A 17740-nucleotide genomic window follows, 5' to 3' on the forward strand; every position below is an offset into this window, starting at 1 on the left:
GCCAACTATGATTTCATGGTTGGTCAAGGCTTGGTTGGAAACTTAGTTTCCTAGACATAGCCGTAATGCTCTGAAATTTGCATTGACATCGAAACCACACTCTCCATTTCCACCACACTGAAGATTCCACTCCAAAACAACTTATTGTCTCTGTACACCCGAACACAACCATCACTGCTGTTCTCTTTTTCTTTCTACCTCTGCCAGTACTCTCTAAACTTGGGCACAAGTGCAAACACATAATGAATGTCAGGTTGAGATGACACAAAAGTCACACAAATGTCACAATAACTTAAGACTGCATTGCTGCAAGTCTGTTATGAAGATGTCAGATTCAGTTTGGGGCTTTTTGTTCTGTCCACAGTCTTATTCCAAATTGAACTGGAACACTTTTGATTAAGTAAATATGATTTTCTTTTACCAGCAGTGTGAAGATGTATTACGGTTTTAATCAAGGATTCTTAAATATTACCACTCCTTTACATTTGTCCATCCATCCACCCCTGACAGCCCTTGACAAGGGACCTCTGGCTCTCTCATAGTAGCATTCTTATGTGTAGGATGATGTAAATCAATGCTTACTCTATAGGCTATTTAAAAGTATACAGTAGCCTAGTGGTACAGCGATCCTTCTAAGTGAGATTATGGTGACTTTATATGATATGACGTACCAACATAATGTTCACATTGCAGAGTCTTTAGTCTTAATCAGTGAATTTAAAGTGACAATAAATTGTTTCATGTCCAATATCTGAATCCCGGTCAATTTTAATAGGATTCTGCAATGTGTGTCTCAGTTATTGAGTTTACAGCGACTTTCTGGACTGGACTAAATTAAACTGGTGTAACTAGGCTATATAATCCCTATTGGAACATCTTGTGATCCTGGGGAAACAATCATATGTCCACAGTGACCTTTTTGGACTTAATTACATTCTAATACGACCATAATTTCCCTCCGGTAACTTTTTTTTTTTTTTTTTGTAAATCTGTGGCACTGAATAATGACTGTGTAATGACCTCATCTTTCGGTCATTACACCCCACTGTGGAAACCACTGCTCTGTCATTTGCCTCCATTGATTTAAGTGACAACAGAAGCTTTTTCCTTCTTCTCCTTCTCCTCCTTCTCTTCCTTAACCCACATTGTGACAGAAAGAAAGGCAGAATGAGAGAGGAGGGGGTGGAAGAAGTTATTTTTCTTCCATACGGCTGGGAGAGGCACAAACAGTTTACTCATGCCTCCATATGCTGTCTGAATTTATGCTTTGATTTGCTGACCACCAGCCTCTTTTTCAAAAAAACGCTGTAATTTAAGATATGACACAACGAAGGCAGGGATTTTGGACGAGTCAACTTCTCGCGGGATAGGGAAGCAACGAGAAATGATTAGGAGTCATAACGTTAAAACACAAAGAACAGTTTGAGTTTTAATGTTTGGTTTGTATTTTTATACTAAGTTACGTGTAAATGATTGTCCTCGTTGCTCATTTATGCGCAGGGCAGCTTAGAAATACCACGGTGTACACAGCTAGCTCCCCCGCAGCTTGCGTTTGGTACGGCCCACAGCTCCTTTTGGTGGCTACAGCGTAGAGAACTGGAGCACAACATGTTGGAGACCGTGGCCGAGCTGAAGCCCTCAGAGTTAACTTTTTAATCCCGGGTTTGTCGCGTTATCGCACACAAGAGGAGGAGGCGGAGGAGGTCGGGGAGAGAAAAGGGGCTAACAAGTCAGTCATGGTATGAGGTTAGCGTGAAAGCCGGAGCGTCTTCTTGTAACTAAAGCCCGTTGATATTTAACTGAGAGGAGGAGGAGAAGAAGAAGAAGCAGAAGAAGAAAGAAGAAGAAGAAGAAGAGGGAAAAAGGGAAAAGGGAAGCCCGGGAGAAGCGAGAGAAAAGCGGGGTACAAGATGCAGCCGGCCGCGGTGCTGTGGGGCTCCCTGGTAACTTTGCTGCTCAGCCAGACTCCAGGTAAGAAAATGTCCGTTTAAAAAACGCCGCAAAGTGGAGTTGGAAACTGCATGTGAGCGTGTTTTGGAGAAGGTGTACGGAGGTATTTTCGCACCGCCGGTGTTTGTTGGACGTGAGTGTGTGTATGTGTGTGTGTGTGTGTTTTTTTTTTTTCTTTTGTAAATTCCCTCCTTATAAGCTCTGTGAAACGGTTTTTGACTCACGTATCCAGCCATTTCCACTCAGCAGCCAAGTTTCCCCTTGTTAGAAAGTGCAATTAAGGTGGTTAAAATAGAAACTGTAGTGGAAAGTGTGTCTGAGTGCGAGTGTTGTGTTTTTAAAGCTTGTTTGACAACATGCTTGTTGAAGCGATATATTATTTTATGGTTTTGACTTGTGAAAATGCTGCTTTTGATTCTATATGTGCACTTTTCATACTTATTTTTTTGCAGTCTTGAAGCTTTACTGGCTCCGTGTATCTTACTCACCCGGTATTCCAGGATATATGTGTATTACATTTTGTAATGCATTGATCTGTGATGATATGGGTGTAATTATAGAGGATTTTTGAGGTAGTTTTTCTTGTTACATGCATGCAGGTCGGGTTGTATGTAGTACACTATGAGGAGTGTATGCATGTGCCTGATGTCCTGTCAGATCTCCACCTTGGGCACAATGCCATGAGCTGACCCTGGCTGATGTTGGAATAAAACCCCAAATCTTAAATGCCTGTGATTGCTGTTTAAAACTGTAGCTTGTCTTCGATGCTTAGACGCTCAGAATGGGATATGAAATGTAAGAAAGAGCATTTTGAGATGGATTTTGTGCTCTTGCATGGGTTATAAGATGACAGGAAGTTCTTATCAGTTAGTTAAAAGATGCACTTTTAAGTCTGTTGTGCAGGTGATCCATTTACTTAAAACAGACCCCTGTCCATGAGATACGACTGACAAGTTTGCCGGTGCAGCTTTTATTTTCCCAGCTTTCAGAAAAAGTAAACCAAGCACGGTGCTCTTGGCTATGATTGCAGGTGAACTGCGTTGTTTATCTGTGATAACCTACATCCTGCCCCCCCTCTTCAGTCCTCACGACCCCAGCAGCACTTGTAATAGGTCTGAGTGATTTCCACCACCCCCTTCCTATGTTTTCTCTCACACCTTGTATTTACAACATGTTAGAACAGCCGCTGGAATGTAAGGACCCTACAGAAGCTATTTCTAAACACACACACACACACACACACACACACACACACACACACACACACACTCGCTAGGCTAAGCACCATGCATACACACCCAGTGATACACTCAGGTGCTGTGCCCTCTGACATGATAGGAAAAGATTTAACCAACACTCTATCTGTAAATTGGCTGGTTGGACCTCAAAAGGAGGTTGCTGTAATTGTGACAACTCCTAAATGTCACCAGGAGACTGTCTCCAAAATGTCAACCAGATAAGATTCGATATCCAATTGAAAACAAAAGCCCCATTGGATGATCCACATCCTATTTATAGTTGGCTCTTTCATCCTTTCAGATGTAGTTATCAATGTTTCCCCCCACCTCCCCTCTTTATCTGGGGCGGGGGGCCGCGCTCTTTTGATTACGGACTTGTTCCGTCATAAAGCAATTAAGTCTGCCGGGCCTGTATCATGTCTTGAACACGTCGTTGTCTGTTGTGCACAAGTGTGAGCTGCTGCTGTTGGCATTTTTCTGCACAACATATAGATCAACCGATGCTGGTTTTGTAGGGTTAGTACTTTTTTCAAGATGGTGTCTTTTTCCAATTTTCTGTTCAGGATCTTTTAATTTTGACTTGGAGTTCCAAATAAAACATCTTCCTTTTTTTCCCCCCTGTTTTATTTTTGTCAGGGTGGAAAAGCCTCTGAAATAGCATTTAAACCCTTGTGACACTGACACTCAGACTAATGACTTTATTTTAAGGCTAGTGGCTCTTAAAGGCGGGGTCTCATACCACAGCTATCCAGTGGTTCGGAAACTCAAGAATACTTGAAAAACCAGCATAGATATATGTCTTTGAAGAATTAATTGCCTAAATAAAATGCTCAAAGCAAAAAGTGATATATTGATCCAACCCTGACATATCAGCTGTTTATTTTCTTGACGGCTGTATGATAAGCTATACATTATGTTTCCATGAAAAGATTAATAAAGGTTGTAATTTCTAAGCTGTGTACAGTGAATGGCATTATAGAGGCCAGCCGCAAGACCAAGCTGACAGTAGATGACCTGAGGCTACGATTTATTACTCTGCCTGTGTGTGTGTGTGTGTGTGTGTGTGTGTGTGTGTGTGTGTCTGTCTGTCTGTCAGGGAGAGAGAGTCTCCAACATGTGTGTGTGTGTGTGTGTGTGTGTGTGTGTGTGTGTGTGTGTGTGTGTGTGTGTGTGTGTGTGTGTGTGTGTGTCAGGGAGAGAGAGTCTCCAACATGTGTGTAAGGTCAAAATGCCTTCTCAGCCAAGTCTACTGGCCTTGCAGTAATGGGCTGGGTTGGACTAATGGCGTGTTGGAGAGTGTTTTATACAGTTTAATGATGTCATCTGGGACAGGACGACCCCTCACCCACTCCCATGATCCCCACTGAACCCTCCTCATTTACTAATCAACTATTGATTGGGCTCACAGGTTAAATTAGAACCTCTAGTATTGTTTCACTGAAGGCATCGCTGCATATTAGATCACATTTGTACTTACAGTAAAGCATAATTGACAGATAAATCCATAATCCGCCAGGGATAGGATCAAATTTTCGTCTTGCATGATGATCCTTCTCCTGCAGAACTGAGCAGGACTAAACCGAGACAGGGCTGCTGTACGAATCTGACAGCTTGGCAACTGTCCAAAAAACTCCTTCCTTGAGCGGGGTTGGTTGGTTAGAGCTGCTGCAGCCAAACAAAGAAAAAGAAAAGACTGAGGATGATGACAGTAAAACACAAAGGAAAGAGGTGGGCTGCAACTTGTGATTATTGACGTCATAAAAATGTTGATCATAGCTTCCCTGAAATCAAGGCCACATCTTCAGATTGCTTGTTCTGTCCAACCTGAAGCCCCAAACCCAAAGGTATTCAATTCAAATATTATAAAGCAGCAGCACATCACCACATTCATTTTAGATGCTGAAAGTGGTGAATGTTTGGTATTTTCCCTTGATAAATGAGTGAGTGAATGAGTTTCTTTCGTATTGTAGCTGAAGGTCACTTCAACTGAAATAAAGAGTTGCTTACGTCAAACCTTAAATATAAGTGTACTCTTAAAAAGTGGAAGGCTCCTCGATCACATAACACTGGATAAGGCTTCCTCTATTAAATGAAAAAAGAAAATGTTTATATTACTTAAGGTGAGGTACTGAAAACGTTGTTCGGAAGTTGTGTCAGCAGTATTACAATTTTGAGCCATAAAAACCCTGGCGTTTGCCACCTCCGCAATATTATTAAAGGTGTTTTTGATAAACTTTCTTTTGATCATCTAATCTGGTAATTGACTTATCATTTCAGGACTATTGCCAATTCACAGATGTAAAACCAGTGGACAGTAGGAGGAGAAAGAGGGTTGAAAAGAGGAGGTGGAGAGATTGGCCCTGTGCCCTTCCCTGCCGCCTGTATCCCCACCTCGGATTGATTAGTCCCCTGACATTGCCCTCCTCATCCTCGACACACACACAAACACACTCACACGCTCATTCACTAGTAGCCTGCAGGCTTGGTTTTGCGTACCCAGCGAGCATTACAATATTAATTTATGACTTTGTCTTGCAAAATCGCTCCAACACCACTTTTGATTAAGTGTCCTAAGAGTAATTGTGTTGGTATTAATGGTGTTGCAATGTTGATATTACTGAATAACTCAGCCTACAGACAGATTTATTGCTCGCCACGAGTTGTTTTTGGTACAGATTCCACTGTGCAGCAGGCGACGATACTTTTCTCCAACAGGGAAAGGTTGTTTTGAAGGATGTGGCCGCGGCTCAACGTCTATGAAATGGGACTCCTTTGTCTGTACTCCTGGCAGGGTTTGATTGTTTTGGCATAAATGCACATTCACCTTCCACTCTGGCAACTTTCTTGTCGAGGCGGAAGCTATGCAAGAGCTACAGGGGGAGGATGAGGGTGAAAGTTTCATTAATGGATCTGAGACTGGAGCTGCTGTGTTGGATGAGTGCATGTGATTTTTGTATCCCGAATGAATGTGTGTGTGTCCTCCTCTGGTCTAGCTGGTTAGGTTGGTGTCAGCCAGGCTTTTGCTTTCACCAGGGGAAGGCAGCCTGGGCCACCTGATACCCCCACTGTGCTTTGTGTGTCTCTGCTGAGGGGATGGAATTGCACCTCCAAGGTAGCAGTGGGGGTAACCTATGATTACTTGATTTGAAGTTCCCCCCTCCAACATTCCCATATGGATAAATGTCAGACCTTAAACCCCCTCCCCCTGCCGCTCCTCTCCTCATGTTCCTCTACCTTCCTATAAATCACCTGGCTCTCTCCTTGCAAGGCCGGCCTCCTTTGCGAGAGACCCCCGGGCAGGCTCTCGTCTTTGGGGTCGTGTCTGATTTCAGAACATGATGCCACTGCCCCTGGGCCCATTTCAATTATGTTCACATTGCTAATATATGTCACAGATGTCTGTTTTGAGAGCACATGAGCAAGCAAACAAACAAAGTCTACTATTGGCAGCCCTGAGTGCAGTAACCAGCAGTTGGCGGTTATGATCCACTTGTAGAAATCTGTAATTTTGTATTATATTACAGTGTACTGCTATCACACACTACAAGGATGACGAGAGATTTCCTATTATATGTGTTCATTTATTCAAATGACTGGTGGTTTGAGGGAATTTAATGTGCAGTTTAGCTCCTTGGTCCTGACTACAAGAAACCCCAAATGATCAATATGCATTTTAACATCTGCCCCAAGCCCCCAGGAAGTGCGCTGGGCTTTGAGGACAATTTGACGTAGTGGCCAAACTGTGTAAGTACGACATTATGTGATGCGCAGGGGCCCAAAAAGGGCCCATTACAATTTTCCTATTACATTATCTTTTGAAAGAAGCCGCTTTAAAATGGTGGATACATTTTATGAAGCATCAGAACCCCAGCAAAGTGACTCATTTAACTGTAAGATTTTGATTCATTTGGTCTGATAGCATTTGGAAAGTCGAGAAGAGCTGCATGATTAAATCTTTTTATGCCCATTCAACTTAGCGGAGGGCTAAAACCTGAAGATAGCCGGCTCTCCTGCCAAAGTCTATAACGTGCATACTTGGCCGCACATGAGGAAGATCCAGTTTATACTAAGGAAATTGTACTTTTTTGGCTTCATGCACCACTGATCAACTTTCATCTGGGCCCCTACTTAATACATTCATAATCTGGTCATAGACAACTGATGGAAATTAGCCTCCCAAACTAACTATTTGCCAGTTTCAGTTTTTCTTTTGATTAATCAGTATTGGGTCGGTGGACAGCTGTGGCTCAGGTTGTAGAGGTTGCAATAAATTGTAGGCTTGGTGGTTTGATCCCTCTTCCTGTCCACATGGCAAAGTGTTCTGGAGCAAGACACTAAACCCCAAATTGCTCCCAAAGGGAGAGCAATTGGCCATCGGTGTGTGAGGGTGAGTGTGAATGAGAGACAAATTGGTATGTCAATGCAGTCCATTCTCGTCTGAAGCTGGAAACACAAGCAAGAAATTTTCATTAAAACATCTATGACAAAATTATTAGTTTCACTTGAATAAAGATTTCTTTTCTTTCCCATCACTTTTTTGTAAACTCAGGTAACACATACGACTTGCTCACAGGGTACAAGTTTTGTCAAATGACATCACCAGTACAAGTGTACTGTGATATTGTTACTTTGTACTGTTACAGTAAAATTTTTGTGATATGAAATTCAGGGCACGTCACCACGGAGGTTTGGTATCAGAAGAGACGTTCGTCATTTTTTAGGCCACGTAGTATGAATCTGAGTTCCTTGGGGGTTGCAGATTATTGGAGACTGTAATAAACTCTGGTTCTCTGTCTCAGCGGGGGTCTGCTGTAGAGGACAGAAAGATAAGCAGGGCTGGAGACTCGCTGTCTGAGCACAACCAGGGGAGGGGGGGCAGGGACACAAAGGCATTTTGAAGGACACACACTTGTACAGATCCATAGTAACTCAATTCTTCTGAGGCATCAGTCCTCTCTCTCTGTGACGTGGTGGTGGGGGGCATCTGCAGGAACGTTAATGAAATTCTGGAAAATTTAGAAGAAGACATCAGTGTGAAATGATCGTGGCTTTTTGTGATGAAAGGTCTCTTCACATCCTGGAATTCGGTGTCAGCCATGCATTAAAAATAAGCCACTTATTCTTGCGTATTGTCTCTATAACCAAGACATCATGGGATCCTCTTTGCAGACAAAAGGAAGACATTTGTCTGATGCCAGTGTCTGTATGGGTCCAGTCTTTATTGAGTGGCGACTAGGAATTTGTACAGCCATATTTTCAGCGTGTCTAATGGGTGAAACTTCACAGTGGGCAACATACATAAACATATGGTTGGGAGATGACTTTTGTCTGTGGGCAATAGAAACATCTGAACAATTTTTCAGTGAAAGACGGTTGTCTCCATGTCATCTGTAGGGGTTGGGAGGTGTCCAATCAATCTTCCAAATGAATAGCCAGTTCAGAAAGTTTTTCTTTGTTTTGTGGACAGCAATTAATCATATGATTATTCCTCTGTTGGATGATCATTGCTTAACTGTTGAAACTCCTTTTTAGATGGAAGATTATTTCTTGCAGAGGTAACATCGAGACATTTGTTTGTCAGAATTTCTCCAGGATGTTCTTAAATTGTAAGGATTGTGAACAAACGAATGGAGGAAAGCTTTGAAGAAAGTATTCTACTGTAGATTTTTTTTTATTGCCAAAAAAAATTCCATTAAAAGATCCAGACCAACAATTGATTTATCCTTCAAAGTACTGCCTGTGTAGCCAAAGTCTGATATAACTTACACATCTGTACCTTAGAGCTCCCTTGTTGTCATAAAACACATTACCGTGGCACTGGAGGACATGTCCCTTCCCTATCATGAACACGACCACTGTAGATTAACTTCAGTCAATAGCACATACACCTTTTGTCATTAGATACACACTATGACACTGATTGTATTTTAATCCAACAAGTGCTTAATGTTTTTTTTTTTTTTTTACCTGTTTGAGTTATGTTAAAAAAAACTACTGTACCCAGCTGCTTATAGGATATAAATAACTACAGAGACAGGGGCAGAAAGGCTTCCTTACTAACTCGACATGGCCTCATTCACTATGCTGAGGTCATGGACTAAGTGTGTGTGTGTGTATGTGTGTGTGTATGTGTGTGTGTGTGTGTGTGTGTGTGTGTGTGTGTGTGTGTGTATGCTTTATACTACAGCTCAGTAACAGCCTGCCCTCTATGCAGCCTTGTAGATGGTAGGAGATAAAGCTTTTCCTGCTAACTGATGTCAGACTTGTGACTCCATTTTTTGTTTCTCCACGCTACAGTATTCATCTTCAGCCCACTAATTAGTTGAACACGCACACGCAAACACATGCTCAGACAATGCCTGTAGGCTTTGAGACGTTTGTAGCTTGCTCCATCCTCTTTCAGCTTCGATTGAAAACAGTTACAGTCATGGCAAAAAAAGTTCGAAACAATTGAGGCGATAGCATGACAAGCGAGTACCATATTTTGTGACATTTGTTAGGTACTTGCTGTGGCTCTGCATCTTTTCAGTGCCACCTTTCAAGGCTACAGGATATTGGGTATTTGATACTCATAGCTCAGAGCTGAATGACCATTTCTCTCTTTTTTCTAGATGTTTTCCAGGTATTTTTCATTCTACACACAGCTGCCTTTTATTCTCATGTCGGGATGTTTTCCTTCTTTTTCTGTTTTCCTGATCATATCTTTGCTCTTCTCATGCTCAGCACCTTAAACTCTTTCAGGTTGTTTATGGTCACAATCTTTAACCTTCCTGCCCACCCTCTCTGTTCGCCAGTGGGGGTCCTGCAGATGGGGGCCTGCAGCTGTCTCATAGATCACCTCCAAAAGGTGGCTGAATGAAGGTTCCTCACCTCCTTCAACATGCCTGTATGCAGGCATGCAGGCAACAGCCTGTTCAGCCATATGTTCAGGGCACACAAACACACACGGCTTCCAGTTCAATCTTCAGATAAGATTAGCGTGTGATATGATTTGACTGAGACCCCACACACACTTTCTCCCCAACACACACTAGTGAGTGTTGAATCCTGTAACATCTCAACTAATCCTGTCTGTGCATTTACACTGTTAGCAATAGACTTGGGGTGCAGCTTCGAGTCCTGATGTGCCAATGTAGTGAAAAACAAGTAAATCCTGTAGTTCTCCAACATCAACGGAATAAATTCACAGAGAAATGGGAAGCTTTGAATAGAGGCAATCACTCTTTCTTCCATTTTGCACCTAATTGGCAGAACTGTGTTTTATGAAGTGAATCAAACTGATTACTCCAACAGGAAGCTAAGATATCTGATCAGTTGTTAATGGCTGATGAATGTGATTAAGTTCATTAGGGTCCAACATTTTCATCCAAACATGACGCACGCACCAGCTGACATTGATATGTCGCTCAGCTCTGAAGAAAAGCAGCTGAACCGACTCGGGGGACTTTTTGATCACACTGCATACAGTATGAGCACATGGTGTATCAGTGTCGCCTTTCCCTCTCACACCTCCCTAAAACTATACAACTGCAAGGAAGCACCTGCTATGTATCTGATGTCCCTCTAGCTGCTAAAACCAGTGGGGGCCACGCTATGGCACCTACAGAATTAAAAACGCATCCAAAGAAATCTCAGTCACACACTCACAAAAACCTGCTTTAATGTGACAGTCATTGTGTCCACTCAACAGTCCAAACATAAATACTGAATTTTAGAGAAAGAAATACGCAAATGCTCAAATTGGAACTGGATAATATGAATCATTCTTGATTTTATAAATTACTGAAAATATTCATTGATTTCTCCAATATTGTCGATTTTCTGTGAGTAGACTAATTATTGGATTGTTTCAACACAACTGAAAATACAGATATCCACAACAAACAGGAGTGCAAAAGAATGTCTGTCCTCACAGAAAAGATGTAGTATAATGTGGTATTTGACAATCATATCACAATTCAAGAGACTGTGCAAATTGCTCCTCCACCTCCTGATCGTTTATTTATTGGGTGGTAGGGCAAAATGCACTTATGCACTGGAATAACATCCCAATTATTGTGCTTTTGTAATCTGATATACATTTGCCCGATGTGTGTTTTACATTTTAAACTAAAACATGATATAAAACTGCCTAAACCGTGGTCCCTCCAGAGTACTTTTTGTATGTCAGTACCTTTGCCACTCAGCTATGTCTGCTGATTTCTCCTATGTATTGTTGTACAGTCAAATTCCAGATCACATTTAAGGTCTTATGAAACTACGCTATGAAACAAAATCCTATGCATAAAACTGAAGCATACATAACTTAACCTATTTCCATTGTAGCCCCAGTTCATGATATCAACAGAGACTGCTGTGCCTCAGGTATAGATTTTAATAGAAATTAGGACATACCATACCATAGGTAACTAACTGCTAGCTAGCAAACTCAGAAACCTCAGAAAACTGACATTTAAAATAACCCCACTTTCACAGTAATTATCTCCAAGTGTAGCTAATGCACACACATCTACACACACACAGGCAGCTGAGACTTCCTCGGGGCTCTTATGATCTCAGAGTGCCTTTGCCCTTCTAGAGTGACATCTCTCACTTTTGTCTCCTCGATACTGACGCACAGTGATGTCACCTGAAAGTGTGAGAGCTGAAACTTGACTCGACACAGACACACAAACAAACACACAAGGCTTGACCTGAGAGAGTGCACTTGGAGCTAGTTGTTGATGCAGGTGAAACACTGTGCCTTCACCATTCATACTTCAGGGAAGGGGGAATGTTTCTCTCCCACCTTCCCTCCCTGTCATGTCTTCATGCTTATGCTTCCTCATTCGCCCTACTCTTTCTTCTTCACCATTTTCTTTCAACGGACCCTTACCCTAAAGACACTCACCCAGCCAGGCTTGTGATGAAGGAAATGGAGGTGGTCGTTGTGGAGGTGGTGAGGGTCTTTATTATACAAACAGTAAAGAGCTTTGGAGGCCCCATTGAGGTCTGGAGCCGGAATGGGGACGCGACTGAAAGCGCTTGCACTCCCTAATGAACTCGAGTGGCCCATAGAAGCCGGGCCTTTTCACAGAAGCCAAGGAGGACAAAGTGTCAAAACAAGCCCAGCCCCTCTTCGTTCACAGGGGCTAAACGCCGCCTTTTGACTCTGTGGAGTGTGGGCATCTGAAGGGGAGGCCATGAGGAGAAAGCAGGGGGAGGCAGAATGTACTTGTTAAAACAATGGCCTCTTAAATCAAGCACCCCTCCTTGCCTCTCTTCTTCTCCTTAGCTCCTCTGCTCCCGCCTCCCTAACCCCCTCCTTGTATAGCCTCGACTTCCAATTAGACCTACTCTTGCACAAGCAGTTGAAAGCCTCGTATATCGCAGGGGCCTCAAAGGAAAAGCTTTGGAGTTGTGTCTCTGTAGCAGTGTTGCCTCTATGAAAGGTCTTAGTATTCAGAGGAGAGCCCTGTTTGGGCTCCTAAAAGCACTTAATCTGCCACTGGGGACTTGTGTACCATCATGTCCCCTCCGTTCGCCGCCTCTACACTCCCTACTTCCCTCTTTCTGAGCCACTCCACCCCCTCCATTCCTTGTCTCTCCCTCTACGTCCCACCCTCAGCCAAAACTCTTTCTTCAGTTTGTGACCCCTCCGTTGCTACTCCATGCTTGGCTGCTCGCGGGTCCGGGACAGGAGCCGTGCACAGCCGAGGCCCAAGCGCTTGCTGCCTCCCTCCCCTTAGTTGTTTAGCCATGGATGAAAAGCGGAGACAAATATGTCTGTGGTTCAAAGTCCATCCCGGCAATTACAGTGACTGATTAAAGAGTTGGCCTACACAGGCAGCTATGTATAATACTACAACTCCCACTCCGTGTTTCATAACAGCACCTTCAGAATAGAACTGAGCTCAGCAGCGCCTGATAAGGGCCCATGGCTGGCTGAGTCCTCTGTTTACGGTGCAGTGATTGAGAGCTGGTGCCATAAAAGGGGGCACTATTGTTTTATGGCCAGAGTTTATAATAAGCAGAGCAGACAGTGCTGTTAATTTATAACTGTAAACTAAACTGACAAACAGACCTACGTACTAAGAACTGCAAAGAGTTAAAACAGTTGGGGATCGATGACTCATCAAGTTCATCACCAATCAATCATTTCTCAAATAGGAGTTTTTGCTGACTTTTTCCCATATTAGAACATTAAAATTCCATATTTTTTATGACGTGTATGAAGCTAGTCAATTTTAAGTTGCTAGGATGCGAATTTGGTGTCATTTGTGACATTTTATATGCTAAATGAATAATTGATGAATTTTAAATAATAACTGGACTCATGGAAAGACTCATTAGACCAGCCTGGATGCTGTAAACATCCTTGTGTCTTCAACACGCAATGTCATCATGCTTTCGCCTCTTGCCACATAACCACATCAGTTTAGCAGCACTGGATCTCTGCGTTACAAACAAAAGCTCTTTTGTTTGGTGTTGTTTATCTGCAGAGATGTACTTGGATGTTTGATTTACCTTGGACTTCCCTGTCATCATCACATCCAAAAATGGTCTTAAATGCAACACTGTGATTACAATAAGGGGCTCAATCAAATACCAATGTAAACATAAGGAATGTGTTCAAGATTTTTTTCTCTTTTGAACTTCAAGTTCAAGTTGACCTGCTGTTCTTACTGTAAAACTTCAAAAAAGTATATAAAATATATCAATAAGATTATATTAATAAGCTGTGTTTATTAAATATAAAACTGAGAAAACAGATCATATTTAAACAAAAGCATAAATGCATACATGTGATGGCAAAACAAAGAAGTGAAATATTCTGGTGCTTCTAATTTTAAATGCATTTGGAAAAGTCTAATAGTCTGATGATAGCATATACTGTAAGTTAGGGCATTTTTCTAATTATTTGAAAAATGATGAATAGGCAGTAGACCTACTGAAAAGAAGAGTCAGGAAAAAAGGATAAATAATGAGTGATACAGTGTTACAGTGCCTTTGCCTGAAGATTGTAGTAACCACTCCCAGGGGCCAGAGTTAGACTTTATGCCTTGGAGCAAAACTAGGGGAAGATGTTAATAATAACAATAACAACAACAACAAAACTGTCCCTACCAGAACTGGGGGAACCATCTGCCTGGACTGAAGTGAACTCAAGCGGGCCGTAACAATACTCTGCTGAGAGTCGGCACTAATTGGGTCAGCATGATTTTCCACTTTTGTTGCTAGGTGGTTGATCTATGGGGCTTCTATTCTGAGAAGAGCCTACTTAAGTTATTGTATCGGCCATCAAGAGACAAATCCATCTATGTTGGGCGAAGTCCATCGTCTCACTTTGTCCTCATTTTCATTTAGCCCACATTTATTTTAAAGAGCCTGCTCCAAATCAGAGTCATGGTCCAAAATGGGTTACCTCAAAGGCTTGTTCCACTTCATTACGGATTTTTGTGCATAAACGGCATTTAACTGGGAGGCCTCTGCCTTGAGTGTCTGCTTTCTATCATTGTCACAGATGGCAGGGACACAACAAACTCATATGGGGAGAACTACGGATGGGAACTCTGGATTGGGCAACAGGGAAGAGGCTTTGTGGTTTTAATCCCTACATTGTGTCTGCATTTTTACCCATGTTTATAGGGAAAAAAGCTAGTTTAGAAGTAAAGATTTGACCTTACCTGTAGTTTCACTTTTGGAAGTCGTATGGAACATGTCAAAAACTTCACTTTGGCACCAGCAAAAATGTGTCTGTTTTGTCACACGGAATTTCGACTAATGCTGTTTTTCCTCTTGCTCGGATTACCCAAAGACCGATACCTTGAGCATCAATTAAATAGCTTAGCATATGTGTGTGTTTATTGCTCTAAAGTCATGAGATGATTGCGGATAGAGCAAGCTGGGCTGTTTTTGTACAGACCTGGAAGACTGATGCTGCTTACAGATCCTGTGCAGGTGTTAGCCTGGGGAGGGAGAGGAAATCTGCGGCACAGTTAAAACAGAGCCAGGCCTGGACCCAGCCCCGTAGGCAGGAGTCGCATGCTGGGGTTGGACTGGGCTACTGAAAACCCCTTGTTGAAGGCCAAAGTGGCCTGTTCATTTTCACTGTCACCATCCTTGGCAATTTGATGGCTTCAGTTTTCAAGCATATACAGCATTTTTTCCATGCCAAACAGCAGCAGAAATAAGCAACTCACTTTTTAGATGAAAAGGCAGAAAACATATAAAGCATTGAATAAATAAATTAATGATAATGGTGATGAATGAATATACCATTTAATTCATGAATACAACCAGGAAAAGCAAACTGAATGGGACACGGGCATGTTGGATGCGCCTTTGTCAAAAATGGGTCAGGATTGCCAGGAAATTGATTGATGCGTAGTGAGGGAAGGCATCTGTCAGCCTTAATGGTAACTGATAATACGAAAGGGAGTGTTGTGTGTGACAGCATATATTTTGGTGAGTGATTCAGATTTCAGGGTGCATATTGAAAAGGTATTTGAATTCATGCTGCATGTAGGTGGAATTTGTATATGAGGTCCATGATATTCTCAGATGAAAATTAGGTCAGACTGTTGTGGTCTGAGGATTTGATGTTATCACCTTACCAGCCTGTTAGTAATTACCTGGCTCTGTGGCATTTTTAAAATGTTCAACCTATAAGTCTAAGGACAACAGCCACCCTTGTGTGTGTGCTATACTTAGACCTGTAGTTAGGGCACACTTACAAATACCTCCTGACAATGTCAGTCAGTGGCCTCTCTGACTACCTGTCCTCCTGCAGGCTACTTTAGATGCTCAATTGATTGCTGTAACCTTGGCAGCTGGCAGGGAGGCAGGGACACACTTTAGAGCAGCGTTCATAAAACATAGTCGCTTCAGAAATTGCTCATCTAATAGGGATGCTGTGTGGGCTCTTGCTCGCTTAAGAGCACAGTGCATGAGGCTCTAAAAGCCTCATTCAAGGTTTTTTTTACTCGTCCTCTTCCCCTCACACTCGGCGGTGTAGCATTTATGTTATGTCCGCATTTAGGCGAGTCTTAAGGGTCATGGTTAGGCTTCCATACAGCTCAGTGAATGTGTAGTTTGAGAGAAAACGTCTGACTACCATAAATCAGGGCAGCACACTTAATCAAATAATACTGAAAACGCAATATGGCCAATTCCAATGAATTAATCACAGCTGAAATTTTTTGATGAAGTTAAAATGTGTGACAAAACCGCATTTTAATGAGGCACTATAATGCTGCAGAGATGCCTTTGTCTATGAATCCTGTTCTCCAGATGAAGAGAACGCATTAATTTGCCAACAAATAATTTTTTTTCTGTGAATATGAACATTGTGATGCATAAATAATCATTCCAAGTACATATGAATTGTATCATAATCTTAATGCCTGTGAAAATAATCGCAAAAAAAAGAAAAAGAAATGCCATATTGTGCAGCTCTTATGTAAATCTGATTGGAGCTCAGTTGTCTGGAGCTGTACTTCACTCCACAGCTGCTGTCCAAGTGGAGAGATGAGTTAAACTTTTAGGAAAGGTCACCACTCTTGGCTTCAGGATATCAGAGATGTCTCCCTCCTATACTTTAACACAGTCATTCTTTGTAAATCCTTGACAGGTGCCTCAGCTTAATGTGAGTCTCTTCCATGTTACATGCGTTCGCCTCTATTGTATACGTTTTCATATTGTGGGTGTGTATGTAAGACAGGTGCCAGGGTGCAGTCAAGTTGACCAGCAGTTGCAGCAGCGGGCTGAAATAAAAAGGTTCAGCTGGCGCCTGGCGCCCGTAGAGCTCTACTCAGATATGTGCCTCTGGCAGTGTGCCATAAAAACACACACACCCATAGGGCACTGCTCAACTAACCCTGTTTATTAGAACAAATACACACATTTAGTCAAACTCCAAACAATCATACACACACACACACACACACACACACACATCTTCCTCTTCTGATTGTCTTCCTCTCGGCTGCCACCACTGACGCTGGCACCCCCAGCTCTGCTGTCACCCCTGGGGGTTCAGGTGGACACCCTCATCTGGCTGAGTGGTGCCAGCCCGTTTTATAATTGGATTTAGTGTTGGCACTCTTCAGTTCCCCCCTCAGCCGGATAGCATTGATTTATGAGGGAGGCCTGGGAGACTGTATGTGACCAAGTCCAACTAGCACCACGCCGCATTGAAGGCTTTGTTTGCGGCGTTAGCTACTCCTCTGTAACTGAGCGCTGAGTGCTGCTGTGAATATCTGGAGATACACTTACTGCTAATTTAGATTGTTGTGTGTGATATCATTTTATTACTTCTCCTTATCTGCAGAGCTGATTAAAAGTTTGTTGCAGTTGGACTTCTGTTTTTGTTTTTCTGACTGGCCAGAGAACTGCAGTGGGATTTGCGGGATGGCTCTGTTCTTGTAGTTTGTGTGTTGGTCTCATCAAAACAGCCAATAACATCTGATCAATTTTTAATTTAATATTAAATCCTAGTTTCAATCAAGTTTAGCTTTACAGTTTAAGAAAAACAAAAGTTTAAGAACTGAGGCTTAAAGATTGACATAAAA

General features: G+C 42.3%; 1 protein-coding gene across 4 annotated transcripts in view; it reads left to right on the plus strand.

Annotated features, from left to right (window-relative positions):
- The first annotated feature begins 1626 nt into the window (after nt 1-1626).
- The window catches only part of lrp4 (low density lipoprotein receptor-related protein 4), a 118585-nt gene continuing 102471 nt past the window's right edge, over nt 1627-17740 (plus strand). For all 4 annotated transcript variants that reach the window (XM_084353127.1, XM_084353128.1, XM_084353129.1 and 1 more), the window contains exon 1: nt 1627-1971. In XM_084353127.1, the coding sequence (XP_084209253.1) occupies nt 1911-1971 (61 nt within the window). In that variant the 5' untranslated portion in view covers nt 1627-1910. The remainder of the gene's footprint in view (nt 1972-17740) is intronic.

The sequence above is a fragment of the Pagrus pagrus genome, assembly GCF_965226575.1.
Source record: "Pagrus pagrus genome assembly, chromosome: 1".
Classification (NCBI taxonomy): Eukaryota; Metazoa; Chordata; class Actinopteri; order Spariformes; family Sparidae; genus Pagrus; species Pagrus pagrus.